The 13,683-nt window shown below is 38.0% G+C and overlaps 2 protein-coding genes across 2 annotated transcripts in view; both read right to left on the bottom strand.

Moving 5' to 3' along the window:
• Positions 1–13,683, bottom strand: part of LOC131327438 (putative F-box protein At2g16220) — a 79,753-nt gene that overhangs the window by 7,897 nt on the left and 58,173 nt on the right. The window lies entirely within an intron of this gene.
• LOC131327435 (F-box protein At3g07870-like) lies at positions 1,664–3,202 on the bottom strand. Its single transcript, XM_058360596.1, has one exon. The coding sequence runs from the start codon at positions 3,143–3,145 to the stop codon at positions 1,880–1,882; it is 1,266 nt and encodes a 421-aa protein (XP_058216579.1). The 5' UTR covers positions 3,146–3,202; the 3' UTR covers positions 1,664–1,879.

The raw sequence follows: 13,683 nt of genomic DNA, 5'->3' as shown, positions 1-13,683 counted from the left end.
TAATTTGGGAAAGAATGTTGTAACTCATACAAAGGAAGACAAGGCGAGGGTAATATTGGTCAACCGGACAGTCAGTTGTGTATTCAACCCTAGTGACTAGAAGGATGATGGATGACCGCCAATGATAATATCGCTTTAGCTCTAGGGCTCACTCCATCATCCTTTATAGCATTGCTGGTCTTAGGGCAACCTGTGTTTTAAGGCATAGTTCTTGCTTCTTTAGTTTGCAATCTGCTTGTTCATAGCACAACTGCCACAACTAGTAAAAATGACATAGCTTATGCCGGTGTTCCAAAAATCGTGGGTGATAGAGGCTGAACCAGAAGGAAAACCTTTCCCCTCAGATTAATAAGTTGGAAAAACGTTTTTCTCTCTTCAATAACAGTGCGACTTGGGGTGTGAAGTGGAAGACAGGGAAATCCAGGTAAAACTATAAAACAGTTCTTCGGCACAATACAACCAACTACCAATACCTAAAAGACAACGGACCATGACACGAAAAATAGATATACAACCAATGCCTAGTTATTAGAGTCTCCAATGGTATGCTATATGGGTTGCAGCTACACCACCTATACTCTATCCAAACCACAGAAAAACAACACCTTAGCATTTTACAACAAGAGTTCGGCCTTGGGCTCGCGGCTGAACTGTCGTCTATCAAATGATTATCCTTTGTCAACAGTACTAGCCTTTCTGTTTCGCTTAGATATCCACTACATTCTTGGGTTATTTCCTACTTTCTAAGCTCAGATATTCAAAACACGGCTACATAACATGGATCACCCATGGGAGGTGGTGTCTTTGACAAATTAAAAGAAACATAATGAGAAAGTCAACTCGATTGGGCATCATCTTCCAAGCTACGGCAAAAGTAACCCATACATGGAACATGCCAATCACCCCAATTGAGCCACTTCACAAGACTTACAGGCCCCTAATACTTTCCTTTTTAATGCCACAGTTGGTTTATCATACTGATCTTTTCCCTAGTTTGACGGTTATAGTCCTCCCCGGTCTCTGGTCAGCCTCCACACCAATTGCTCCTTCCTTGAGTTTACATTACACGTATGTTTCTGAACATATTTATCTCAATTTTAAGTGTTTGCATTGTTCCCCAAGTTTCGCTTTCCAGCCATTAGCTAATAGCTTAATAAATCTTCGCACCTATCCTCATCAACCTTATTTTTTTCCTTCTCCCAAAATAAGGGCTCAACTCTATGAATGGAAAATAAGAAGGGCTCAACTCTAGCAGAATAAGAAAGAAGAAGAGAGAGAAGAGTGAAACTGGTTGAAATCTGAAAGCTGCTTAAAAGGCTTTCAGAGTTTACCGTATAATATTTCTACATACCAAGCAAGTTGTGTACTGGGGGGGATTGTCATACCCCTGGGTGATCAAATTACTAATTTTTCAACATTAATAGTTCATATACAACATGAAGTGGCAAACATCGAAGAGAAATCATTTGGCCCGAGCATCTCACTGAGCGTAACAATGAAAAACAACTAAAATAGCGCACACAATTCAACCACGTTAATAGCTATTTCCTATATATTGGGCACGAGTATTTCTCTAGCATCAACACAGAACTAAAACATAGAAGTTACAGGATGACAAACTAAAGCGAAGAATGGTCAAATATTAGGTTCATCTAATGATACATTAGGATCAACAATGATACTAGCTTGAATGATGAAATATAAGATCCAAAATATATGTAAGCAGCACAAAAAAAAAGGATCCAAAATATAGCAGTCGAACATATATTGAACATTCAAAAGAGACAACTTTGACGCATAGTTAAAATAGGAAAACCAAAATAAGCGTGAACATTGAAAACATTAAAAACAGCAACTCGCATGAGTCACTTCGACGAATTCAATGCTTCCTTTCATTGGGTTGCATGACTGGAAATAGGGTCCTGTCATATAGATTAATAAAAGATGGATATGGAACCTGACCAAAATAATGATCCATAGTTTCCCCGGTCTTTGGATCATACAAAAAGAGCTTTAAATCACTAGATACCTTGCCTTTCAAAAAAAATTCACCAGATACCTTATGGTTAGTCACCAACAATTGACCATTTTTTGCACATCCCACCACTCTAATTTTACCAACTTCCCCAGTTCCCATATTCCTGGAAACCCTTGGAACAGATCCAACTTTAATTTGGTTAGTCCAAGAACTCTGGTCTTCATTCAACACCCACACATCAAGGCATTGGTCACGAGAATAACTAATTACCAAAGCAAGTTTGTCCTTCCATTCCGTAAATTGGAAGTTAGTTCCATCCCATTTCTTACTAAAACACGGCGGTGTTCGTATTTGTCTAAACACCTCATCACCCATGTCGAAGGACATAACGATCATTTGATGAGTTCGAACTTCATCTGCCGGCCAATAAAAAACCCCGTTCAGGACTGCTGAAGCACAAGATCCACCGAAATGCCTGTAGGCATTATACCCCCGTTCATCCCCCGCCCCAAAGAACAACGAAAGCTTATCAACATCAATTTCTGTCCACGTATCGGTGCTCATCGCATACAGATCAGCCCGGACTTGGTATTGACGAACAGGACGACGATAATAAACCGCAATCCTAATCAACTTGTAATCATTAGCACTGGTATGGAAGCCAAACCCAAAAATAACCCGCTCAACAGATATACAGCCCTTAGAACCATTCTCCTCCAACCAATTCCTCGGAATTTCCCTAAACTTTCTGGTGGAGGGATTGCATATAATCAAGGGATATCCAAAGCGAGATATGTAAATGCAAACCAGGCCATTACAGATACCCGCAATCCTAGTCGGGTCCCATTTGAAATAAGGACAATACGAGCCAGTTAAAAATGGGAAATCGATTGGGCCACTGAACCCATCGTCGGAAAGCAAAGACATGGCAAAGTTTCGGGTTTCGCGATTGTAAGTGGTTAGTAGGAGAGAGGCGGAATTGAGAGCGGAATGGGTTCGAAGATGCTTGGCGATAAGATCAGGGGTTTCAATGAGAGCGTACCAGTTTTTGCATACGGATTTGAATCGCAAGAGGAATTTCACTGGCAATCTCGATAGGATATCAGTCGTTATCTCAATCGGTAGATGGAACGTCGTCCTTGCCGCGGCGGATTTGCTACACGCCATAGCTTCTGCTGCTTATGGAACGACTTCAAGTCTACAATTATTTTTCAAGGCAAAATTACAACTTATCCCCTTTTTTTCTCTGGACCGGACCGAACCGAACTAATATATTTTAAAACCATACCGATTTGGACTGATCAATCAAAGCCCATCTCAAACCCTAAAAGAAACCAACAAATTTCAGCCGTCCATCTGAATCTCAACCGTCTATTTTAATCTTAACGCAGGACGAAAGAAATTGACCGAACCGAACGATCCCAAACCGATTTTGGTCCATTGTTTTTTCGTACTTTGTTTCTTTTGCCTCTGGTTAAGCGACACTTTGTTTGTCTTCTTCACTTCATTGTTTTTCCTCATTCACAAGTTCCTCTGCTCTTGGGATCAAGTAAAGAGAGGTTTAGATCACCATTTTTTTGTATCGTCTTCCACTAACAGTTCACCATTTCTTCACTTTAAATTTTTTTAGTCTTTCTTTTCTTCATGATGTTACACTTGGTTTATCTTCTTGATCGTTTTCCTTAGTTTGACAGGTAAAAATCTGCCTTCCGCGCCAATTGCATCTTGAGTATTTTCATTTTATCAGCAAATACTTAAATCTATTGCTCTCAAAAGTGTTACATAGGGATTGAAAGGATACAAGAATACATCACTGATAAGACAAGTGCATCCCAATTGAAATGTTTTTCACGAGTCCACTCTCTACACATCACTGTATAACTTGACTCTATGTTTCGTCTAAGTAGCATTTTGCCAAACTCAACACTTCATTGATGTTTCGCCACCGGTTTATCTTTTTTAGGTACATTGATAAAATTCTTATTGCTTACAACCTTTGTCGGAAATCCACTTTTGGAGACTTAGTATACTAAAACCAATGTAGGAAACTGACAACTGAAGTTTCGAGGCATAAAAACTAAGATAACATGAAACAATCTAAATTGGAAAATTCTAAAATCAGCTTAATGGGCTGACAATAATAAGTGTGTGAATGTGTATCAAAGAGTGTAAAAAGTACATAGAAATATGTGTTTTCCTTGTCTTCTAGTGTACTTATTGTTAGCCCAGGGGGCTGACAATAGCAGGACTGATCTAAATTTTGGGTGTTTAATGCACTATGATGAGCAGCCATTAAAAGAGGAAGTGAGGGGGAGTGGAAAGGACTCGGGCTTGGCACCCGAAACAAAATCTAGTTCTGCCCTTGCCCGCATTACCTGCTGGGTGATTCCCACAGGCTTCATTTGGAGCTTGTTAGTAGTCTGTGACATTATGTGACAATGACACATGGTACCACCATTGAACGGAAGAGTATTAATGCTAGCGTGCACAACATTCAACTACAATACTAATCATATCCATGAGAACGAGAATTGAGTGCGCGAGTGCAATGCGTGGATTAAGAGTGGAAGCACATGACATTTTGAAAGATTATGTAACTAAGGGTGAGGCCCACATGTGGGTTCCACACCTACGTGAGAGTGTTGGGAACCGGGTTCCACACTTGTATGGGTTGAATGTTGTGTATATAACTTTTTTTGCTTAAATTATACATTCTGGATTCGACTGTCGATTAAAATTTTTGGATTATACTACAATCAAAATAAAATTATGTGTCTATTTGAACGATATTGGTGGAACAATTATGAATCTGTAATAGTCTTTAAGTATTATACAATGTGGAAAAATAGTTCACGATTTGTTCTCTGTTTACTTATGTTGCCTTTTTGTAAAAAGTTATGACCAACCAATCATCTAAATAATGAAGAAAAAGGAGTGAAGTATTAGTTATTTTGGTTTGTAGATGCTTTGAGAATGCTAAATGAGAATTAAAAAAACTACTCTGCAGCTGCTTCTCGGTTGTCTCTATCTTTCAATTTTTCAAAATGTATTATGATGAAATGAATTCTGCATTTGCCAACCAAAGAGTCAAAGTCTGAAAATGCAAAATGTAATAAGGAGGTATCCTAACACCCCCACAGTACGAAAAGACGCTGCCTTGTTTGGTGTTTCTTTTTCTTCTCTTTTTTTCTTCCAAAAATTGCGTTTCTGTAACTTTGTCCGAAGAGTATTAATGCTAGCGTCACACATGCTCACACCTTCACGTAAGTGTTTAATTCGTTGTTTAACATCTCAAATAAACCCAACCAAAAAAATAAATAAAATAAGGAATTGTGAAGGGCATGCTCAAATAAATAAATAAAGGCTTGACCTCAAGATTAGTCTAGATGCGCGAAAACAAGCACGGACATTGATTGGTTTCTTTAATAACCGGAACGGTCCACCCAGTTACCATAAAAAAATACGAGGTACAGGTCCTACAAAGCTAGGGCGTGGGTTTTGAGATTTTGAATTTGGAGAAATCAATAGACAGACATTCGAGACTGATAAATAGTAGTATTGCTAAAATTGACGTTGGAAACTGATAAATGAAGTTTTGAGTCATAAAGAAGGTAACATGAAACAACAAAAATTTCATTTTGGGTGTTTATCCCTCCTGTCCAATATCTGGATTTTGGGTAGGATTATTCTAACCAAATCACTAACCAATATATACGGCTCCGTTAATAGAAGAATACAATAAGTTACAATATTTCCCCTCATTGCCATGGGATTGTATGAAGATGCATTGGAGAGAGAGAGAGAGAGAGAGAGAGAGAGAGAGAGAGAGAGAGAGAGAGAGAGAGAGAGAGAGAGAGAGAGAGAGAGAGAGAAGCCTAGTTGCCAGCAATAAACAACCCTTGTTCCCCTCATCTCATCTCTGAAACAGTTATTCTTAATTTGGGAAAGAATGAGAAAAAGTGTGTGATTTGGAACTTTTTTTCCGAAATCGAAGGAGAAAAAGTTGTTCATTGCCTAACAGTATGTCAAAGCGGTAGGCATCAAAATTGAAAGTGACCATTGGTACCTAATACTATGGTCAATAATTATTAATTACCCAGACAATGACATTAACTAAGTCCTTGGACTTTAACACTATGCCGTTTTGTCACTTTTTTGAAATATTTTTGTTGCGCACTCTTGGCCATGCGATCTCTAATCTCTCTTTTTTGCAGGATTACCAACGTAGAGCACAAGGATGTACATCAAGCACATTATCTTACTAGGCGGGCGCTAAAAAGCTTTGTGCACCACACAGACACAGCAGTTACAGGAATTTACCTGTTTTGTAATAGAGCGATAGTGTTCTATTTTGTAATAGAGCTAGTTCTGCTCCGACCCAATCATTGTAGCTTTATATTTTAGGTTTTTTATATTTTAAACTGTTATGCTTATATGAATTTTTTTTCCTCAGAAATATGTGAGCTAAATTTTTTATTTCATGTTTACAAAAAATTCTTGTCACAAATTTGAACTTTCTCGACTCTTAATTCATCGAAAGTGGCTTCGAAAAATGTGTGATTTGGAATTTTTTGCCCCGGAATCGAATGACAAAAAGTTGTTCATTGCCTTACAATATGTTAAAGTGGTAGGCATCAAAACTGAAAGTGACCATTGGTACCTTAAACTATGGTCAGTATTATTAATTACCCAGACAATGACATTAATTAAGTCCTTGGACTTTAACACTATCTCGTTCTATGTCACTTTTTTGAAATATTTTTGTTGCGCACTCTTGGCCATGCGATCTCGAATCTCTATTTTTTGCAGTATTACCAAGTTAGCGCACAAGGACGCACATCAAGCCCATTATCTTAATAGGCGTGCACTAACAAGCTTTGTGCACCACACAGACACAGCAGTTACAGGAATTAACCTATTTTGTAATAGAGCTATAGTGTTCTAGTTTGTAATTGAGAAAGTGCTGCTCTGACCAAATCATTGTAGCATTTTATATTTTGGGTTGTTTAAACTGTAAACTATTATGCTTATTTGAATTTTTTTATGTTTCTCAAAATTAAATAAGCTAAATTTTTTATTTCATGTTTAGAAAAAATTCACTTCCCAAATTTGATCTTTCTCGAGACTTAATTCATTGAAAGTGGCTTCAAAAAGTGTGTGATTTGGAATTTTTTCCCCAAATTTGATTGTCAAAAAGTTGTTCATTGCCTTACTGTATGTCAAAGCGGTAGGCATCAAAATTGAAAGTAACCATTGGTACCTTATACTATGGTCAATAATTATTAATACCCAGACAATGACATTAACTAATTTTATGGACTTTAACACTATCCCGTTCTATGTGTCTTTTCTGAAATATTTTTGTTGCGCACTCTTGTCCATGCGATCTCGAATCTCTCTTTTTGGCAGGATTACCAAGGTAGAGCACAAGGATGTACATCAAGCCCATTATTTTACTAGGCGGGCGCTAACAAGTTTTGTGCACTATACAGACACAACAGTTACAAGAATTAACATGTTTTATAATAGAGCTATAGTGATCTATTTTGTAATAGAGCTAGTGTTGCTTTGCTTCGTTCTCCAAGATAATGTGGAATAATACCCCAAGCGTAGGGCTTAACACGTCGGTTGAAGCATAATAAACCGAAAATCCGGGATCGTACCCAAGGGAATAATTATATGGCTTGGTTGGATTTGTAGATGCAAGTAAGGGCTTTCGGCTTTTAGACAGCCAACTTAGTTTTACTTTAAACGGTGGAAATAAAAGGCTAAATTAAAAACGAATTAACTAGAGAAAAGATAGGCTAGGTCTAGGAATTATTAACACTCAAGACTCAAGCTAAATCACACTCTTCACCCAATTACACAATTTAAGATACTTGATTAAAGTTCTCAAATCGAAAGATAAAATGATTTGAGAACCAAGCTAGCTCTAGAATTCATTTGGCAAATACCTCTAGTGACAGACCTCTAAGCATCATGTGTGGTGGGTAGGCGATGCTCCCACCTACACATGATCAAAGAGGTTAACACCTCGGTGATTTGACAAACAAACCCGAACCCCACATCAATTTTCAAATCAAAGGTTAAAGCTTTATTGGGTGCAAAATGCAATTTTCGCCCGAGCCAAGAGGTGCTAATCACCCCATGACCTAACCCTTGAAACTACTCACCCATATCTAGAGAGATAAGAGCAAGCAAAAATCTACTTGACATAATGAAATAACAAGACTAGAAGAAAATTAGAGATTAAGATAGATCGGGAGAAAATAAACAACTTTAATTAAAGCAACAATATCAAAAACTAACAACTAAAGGCAGAAATTAAAGTATTTAAAACTGAAAATGAAGAATACTCAAGAACAATTTGAATTGCAATGAAAACTAATCAAGATCTAGAAAATGTACTACTTGAATCTATCTCCCCTTTTTTTTTTACAAAAATGACATAAGCTTTTATACTCCGAAGGTCCGCGCTTGGAATATACCGCGAGATGCTCTGAAGATTCGCTCCTAAGTCCCTCGGCATCGATGGCAACGGCCTTAGTATGCTTTGCTATGGACTTCAGCATCGATGTAACACAAAACATCCCATCGATGCCGAGATGGTTAAGGGACTGGACCACTAAGGGGCTCGGCATCGATGTAACACCATACAACCCATCGATGCCGAGATGGTTATCTTCAGCGTTATGGCCTTCCTTGCCTGATTGATCTTGCTTGGTCTTGCCTTGGCGACTCTGCTCTGCCTTAGCCTTGCAATGGACGTTGGATCGCTTTTGCCTTGGCTGGATAACTTCTGCCTTGGCTCTCCTGAGCAATTCTACTTCTGCTCGGGCAATCGGGTTTCTTTCAGGCCATGACATGCCTTAAGCCTCGAAAACTCCCTTGTTTGGCGATTCACCTGCAAAACAGAACTAGAACACTCTACAAGAAAACAACGTTAACAATAACTAATTAGTACTTAAATTAAACTAAAACTAAACACTAGCGCACCCTACATTACATTCCCGGGTGCTTATCACACCCCCCAACTTGAGGTTTGCTAGTCCCTAGCAAATAAAATACGAAGAAATTTGAAAACTAGCAACCTTGCAATTCATTCCGCTATCATTACTTAGAACATGCTCAACATTGTAAACTAATAAGAGTTCAATCAATCCGACTTTTTATTTCATTTCTACAATTCACAATTTTGGTATCCAACTAAACAGGCTAAGTATTATGCTAGTTAAGAGCAAGCTAAAAAGATTTGTGTCCTCGAACAAGGGGAGGATACGGGACACAAAAACTGAGAATTCAGACTAAACCATATCCACGAAGAAGTGTTTTATAAACAGGCAACAGCGAAAGCACTTTATTCAACAGAATTTAACAACTATAAGATGACTTTGGATAATGAAAGGAAAGCATGCCATGCAACTAATTATGCAAATATCAGACAGTCAATCACAAAGAAATTCTTGCGCGCTAAGGATCAACTAAGGACTTCATTAGCTTGTAATGACCTTGGATACAAAAGAAAAGAAACTACAAAAAGTGTAGTGGCCATACGCTAGCATGGTTCATCTACCCTTGGTGTTACGGCCTAGCATTTTTCATTTATTTAATTAGTTATATTGCCGTTATTAATTAGTGTTATGATTGGGTCCCAACTAATTAATTTGTGCGCGCTATGAATATTGAAGTCGCGATTATTATATTTGGGGTATGAGATTGATTTTGGATAAATAAGTGGTACCGAATGGTAATTTTATTAATTGTGCTACGTTCTATCTTAGTCGAATTAACTATAATATAGGGAGTAGTGGGTAATTTTAGAAAGTTAGGAGATGTTTTCACGGTATAGGGTTTTTATTTGGAGAAAACGTCTGAGATAAGAAGTTAAAAGAACTTTGGGTGAGAAAGAAAGAGAGAGAGACTGCAGTCAAAAAAGTTTGGCGATTTGGTGATTAATCGGGTAAGTGATCTTGATCTCTTATTCTTGTTCCTTCTTCCATTCTTTTTACCGAACGTGGGTGTGGAGTAAAAGATTGATTTGGGTTTATTGGTCGTTTGTGCGGTGTGTGTGTGCGTGGTGAAGCGTGAAGGTGATCAATGATCAATATGTATATGGGGTTGTGGTGGCTATATACTGCCAATAAAATCTAAGAGTTGAACAAGGGTTTGTTGTGGTGTAATTGGAGTAATTTTGGGATTAAGGAACAGGAGAGTTTGGCACATGGTAGACTGTCGTGGGTTGTGGACATGGAAGTTGAGACTCAGAATAACAAAGATGGGTTTTTGTAATTGAAGTTAAGTTGGCTTAGTCCTAGGTTAGAAGAATATTTTATTATTATTATTTTTTCTTTTTTTTTCTTAGAGAGTTCCATGTTGCTACAGAGTATATTATATTGATATAGTTAGTGATAATAGTGCTACATGATTCTTTGCTCAGGTTAGATTCGTTTCGCGTTGTTCGTTTGCATTAGCTTTGGACCCAGGTGAGTAGTTAAGTATGTTACGTATTTTCGAAAGACCCTTGTGTCCCTTAAAAGTATTTCCTTTAGAAATTTATATGAATGTTATTCGGAGACTCAAAACTGTTTATAAATTGTTCTATAAATTGGCATGCGATGAATTTTCTGAGATCAATTGTTAATATTCTTTTTGGTGAGAACTTGGTGGATATTAATGGGAACATTTATTTCGGAAGTCTAGGGAACTTATTCCTTCTCGTGTTGGTGACCCTGGCCATTGGGGAAAAGACCGTGTTAGGCCGGTGACCCTAATGCTCAACGGCTTTCTTTCGCCGGATCGTCTTAGGGAAAGTACCATGGGCTGCCAATCCTGGTGACTCTAAGTTCGATATTGGATCCAATTTTGATGAGATTTATTTTGGCCATGGTACTGTTTGATTGTGGTTCTCCATTGTTGATGGAGTTATTATTGTGATCACCACTAAGAATGTTCATTGGTTAAAGGCTTTATTGATTAATTTATTATTCTGCTGGACACCTCATATGCCAAATTATGATTTAATGGTAAATATTTTAATCCCCGCTTTCAACTTTATTTATTATACATACTTGCTATTCACTGAGCTCGTCAGCTGACGGATTTATTCCAATTTTTCTTTCAGGCAAGTTGGGGAGTTAGGCAAGGACTCTAGTGGCATCTCGGGGATTCTTTTGTTTGGCCTCCTTAGGGTGTCTCATCTTAGTTTTATTTTAATAAATCGCTTCCGCATTCGAAACAATTGTCAGATAACGACTCCTTTTTATTATTGTTGGATTACTGGGTACTGGTTGGTTCATGGGATGGTTGTGCCCCATACTTTTTGTTGAACTTAATTTTGTTGGAGTTGTTCTTAATTAAAAAAAAATGATTTACCGTTTATTAGTTTAATGCCTTGGGTTTTAATCAAATTTATTTTTAGGCTGCATGTTCTACGAGTTTCAGTCTTGTGGTTCATGGCCGGTCACTTTCCATTTTGGGGTGTGACACTTGGCCACTACCGACCCTAAACTACCCAAGATATGATTACACGCCGGCTAAGTACCAAACAAAGCTACGAAGAAGAAATAAAGAAAACTACTAGAAAAGTCAAACTCAAATTACTACCACCGACTCCATCACACATAGTCGCCATCCTCATCCGGCTTCTCATGATATTGTGCCTCGAGCTCCCCATTTCCATCGGATTCTTTCTCATCTAGAATGTATGCTAGCCCGTAAGTCAACCAATTCTCTTATCAAAGTATTCAACCCTCTTTCGAATTCACTTTTGCTCTTTCATAACATTTCTTTGATCTCCTTTCTTTGAGGAATAGGGTCATTTGAGGTGAAATTTGTAGTGAGAGAGATATTGGAAAGCCAATTTTGGGGCTTTTGGAGAGGGAGATGAAAATTTGGGGCTTTTGCTTTTGTAGTGAGAGAGGAAAGATAGGGAATCATGTATCAATTCTTTGCCTTTTTGCATTCCAATCACTTTTATCACATTCACACCACCCCAAATCTCCTTGTATCATTAAAAATCACTTTCACACAACCCTCCAAACATTCGGTTGCCTAGGTTAAAACAAAGAACGGGAAAGAGGACCAGGATGCAAAATAGGACTAGGCGACACATATGTGGTATAATCATGCAAAGAATGCCTTGTATCTTTTCCTAAGTGCGCTTTGGATTCCAAAATGATTGAAAATCGACATTCAAACACAATTAGAGATGGACATGCGATTATTCTCCTAACTACAAGCATTTTTATTGAAAGATGAGGATATGGGCCAAAACTTGCTCAAAAACTTAACTCAACACCTAAAACTGTTCAATTGTCAACTAAGCATGCAAATTGAGAAGCACAAAATTTCTTAGGACTGCTACGAACTCTTGCCAACTAACAATTATTGAGCATGCAACAAGTCATGAAAAAGAACAAAAACTATGATAAAAGGAAGGACTGCAAGTAAAAAGCTTTATTTATTTTTGAAAATTTTCAATTTTCTCAATTTTTTGGTTTTTCAATTTCTATTGTTTTTTGAATTTTTCAAATTTTCGCAAAATCAAACAAATAGCACATAAGCTAACCCCTCCCCCCAACTTAAAGCGATGTTATGCCCTCATAGCACGAAGAACAAGAGCGAAGAGAGGAAGAGTGCGTGAATGTACCGTCCAAGGGGAATGTCAACCCCTAAATACCTCGACCAAGTTGGAGGATTTTATGTCAATGTTTTTGCTCCAGCCAGATTAGATGCTTCCAGGGTTTACTCCTTCGGTTCTACCAACTCGGAACCACAGCTAGTCACACAGGGCTATATCCAAAGCTTTATCAGAATAACAACCGTGGCGCTTAGCCGCACCCATGCTTAGGGCTCATGAACGCCTCACTCACTCCGGCTTTAGGCCCAATCCACCAAGGCTGGTGTGGTAACAAATAAACCCTGTAGAAGACTTAAGAGAACGACTTTCCACAAAACAAATGACATTAGAAACACCGGTCTGTGTTATCTGGCTTCAAACCAAAAGAAAATTAAAAGACAGAAAACAAGGAAAACACAAGAAACACTGAAAAGAAAATAAAAATATGCAAAACAGAATTAAATGCACCACCCGATCTTCACGCGATCATACGAGTCATACTTTTCTTCCCATCCTTTACCAGTGGGGTAAGAAATGGGTGGCTATACTAGACCGTTGAGAGAGAAACATAAGAGAGAGAAAGAAAAAAGAGTGTTCAGCCACATGAGAACTACGAACATTTAGCATGCCATTAATAACTATTAGAAGAAACAGAGCACTCCAAGCTACACACTTTGCCAAAAATTGAACTCGACCATGCCACAAGATAAGGTACTTTGAGTAAAGCAATTGCCGAATTTGTTTTAAAAACTTAAGTTCCACCAAGTGCATAGCCCAAACAAAATCAAATTTTAATTTGTTGACCAAATCTACAATATAAGGATGATAAACCACAAGAAAATTGTCAACACCAAGAAAATCAATTGGTTCTATGATTGGTAACTTTTCAAGAATAGGCTTACATGCATCTTGCTTTTCTAACAAAGAGTGTGAGAAATCTACCTCGCCATCCATTTCTTTAGTAGTGAGAGGATCAAGGCACGAAGAACTCGAAGGGACAGTTGTAGCTTCCATGGGCTCTAACTCTTCAAAGATTGGTCCATAAGCATCCTGTTTAGCCAATAACGAATACAAGTAATCCACTTCG

Source organism: Rhododendron vialii, chromosome 5a, assembly GCF_030253575.1.
Source record: "Rhododendron vialii isolate Sample 1 chromosome 5a, ASM3025357v1".
Classification (NCBI taxonomy): Eukaryota; Viridiplantae; Streptophyta; class Magnoliopsida; order Ericales; family Ericaceae; genus Rhododendron; species Rhododendron vialii.
This window is presented reverse-complemented; position numbering and strand designations above follow the sequence as displayed.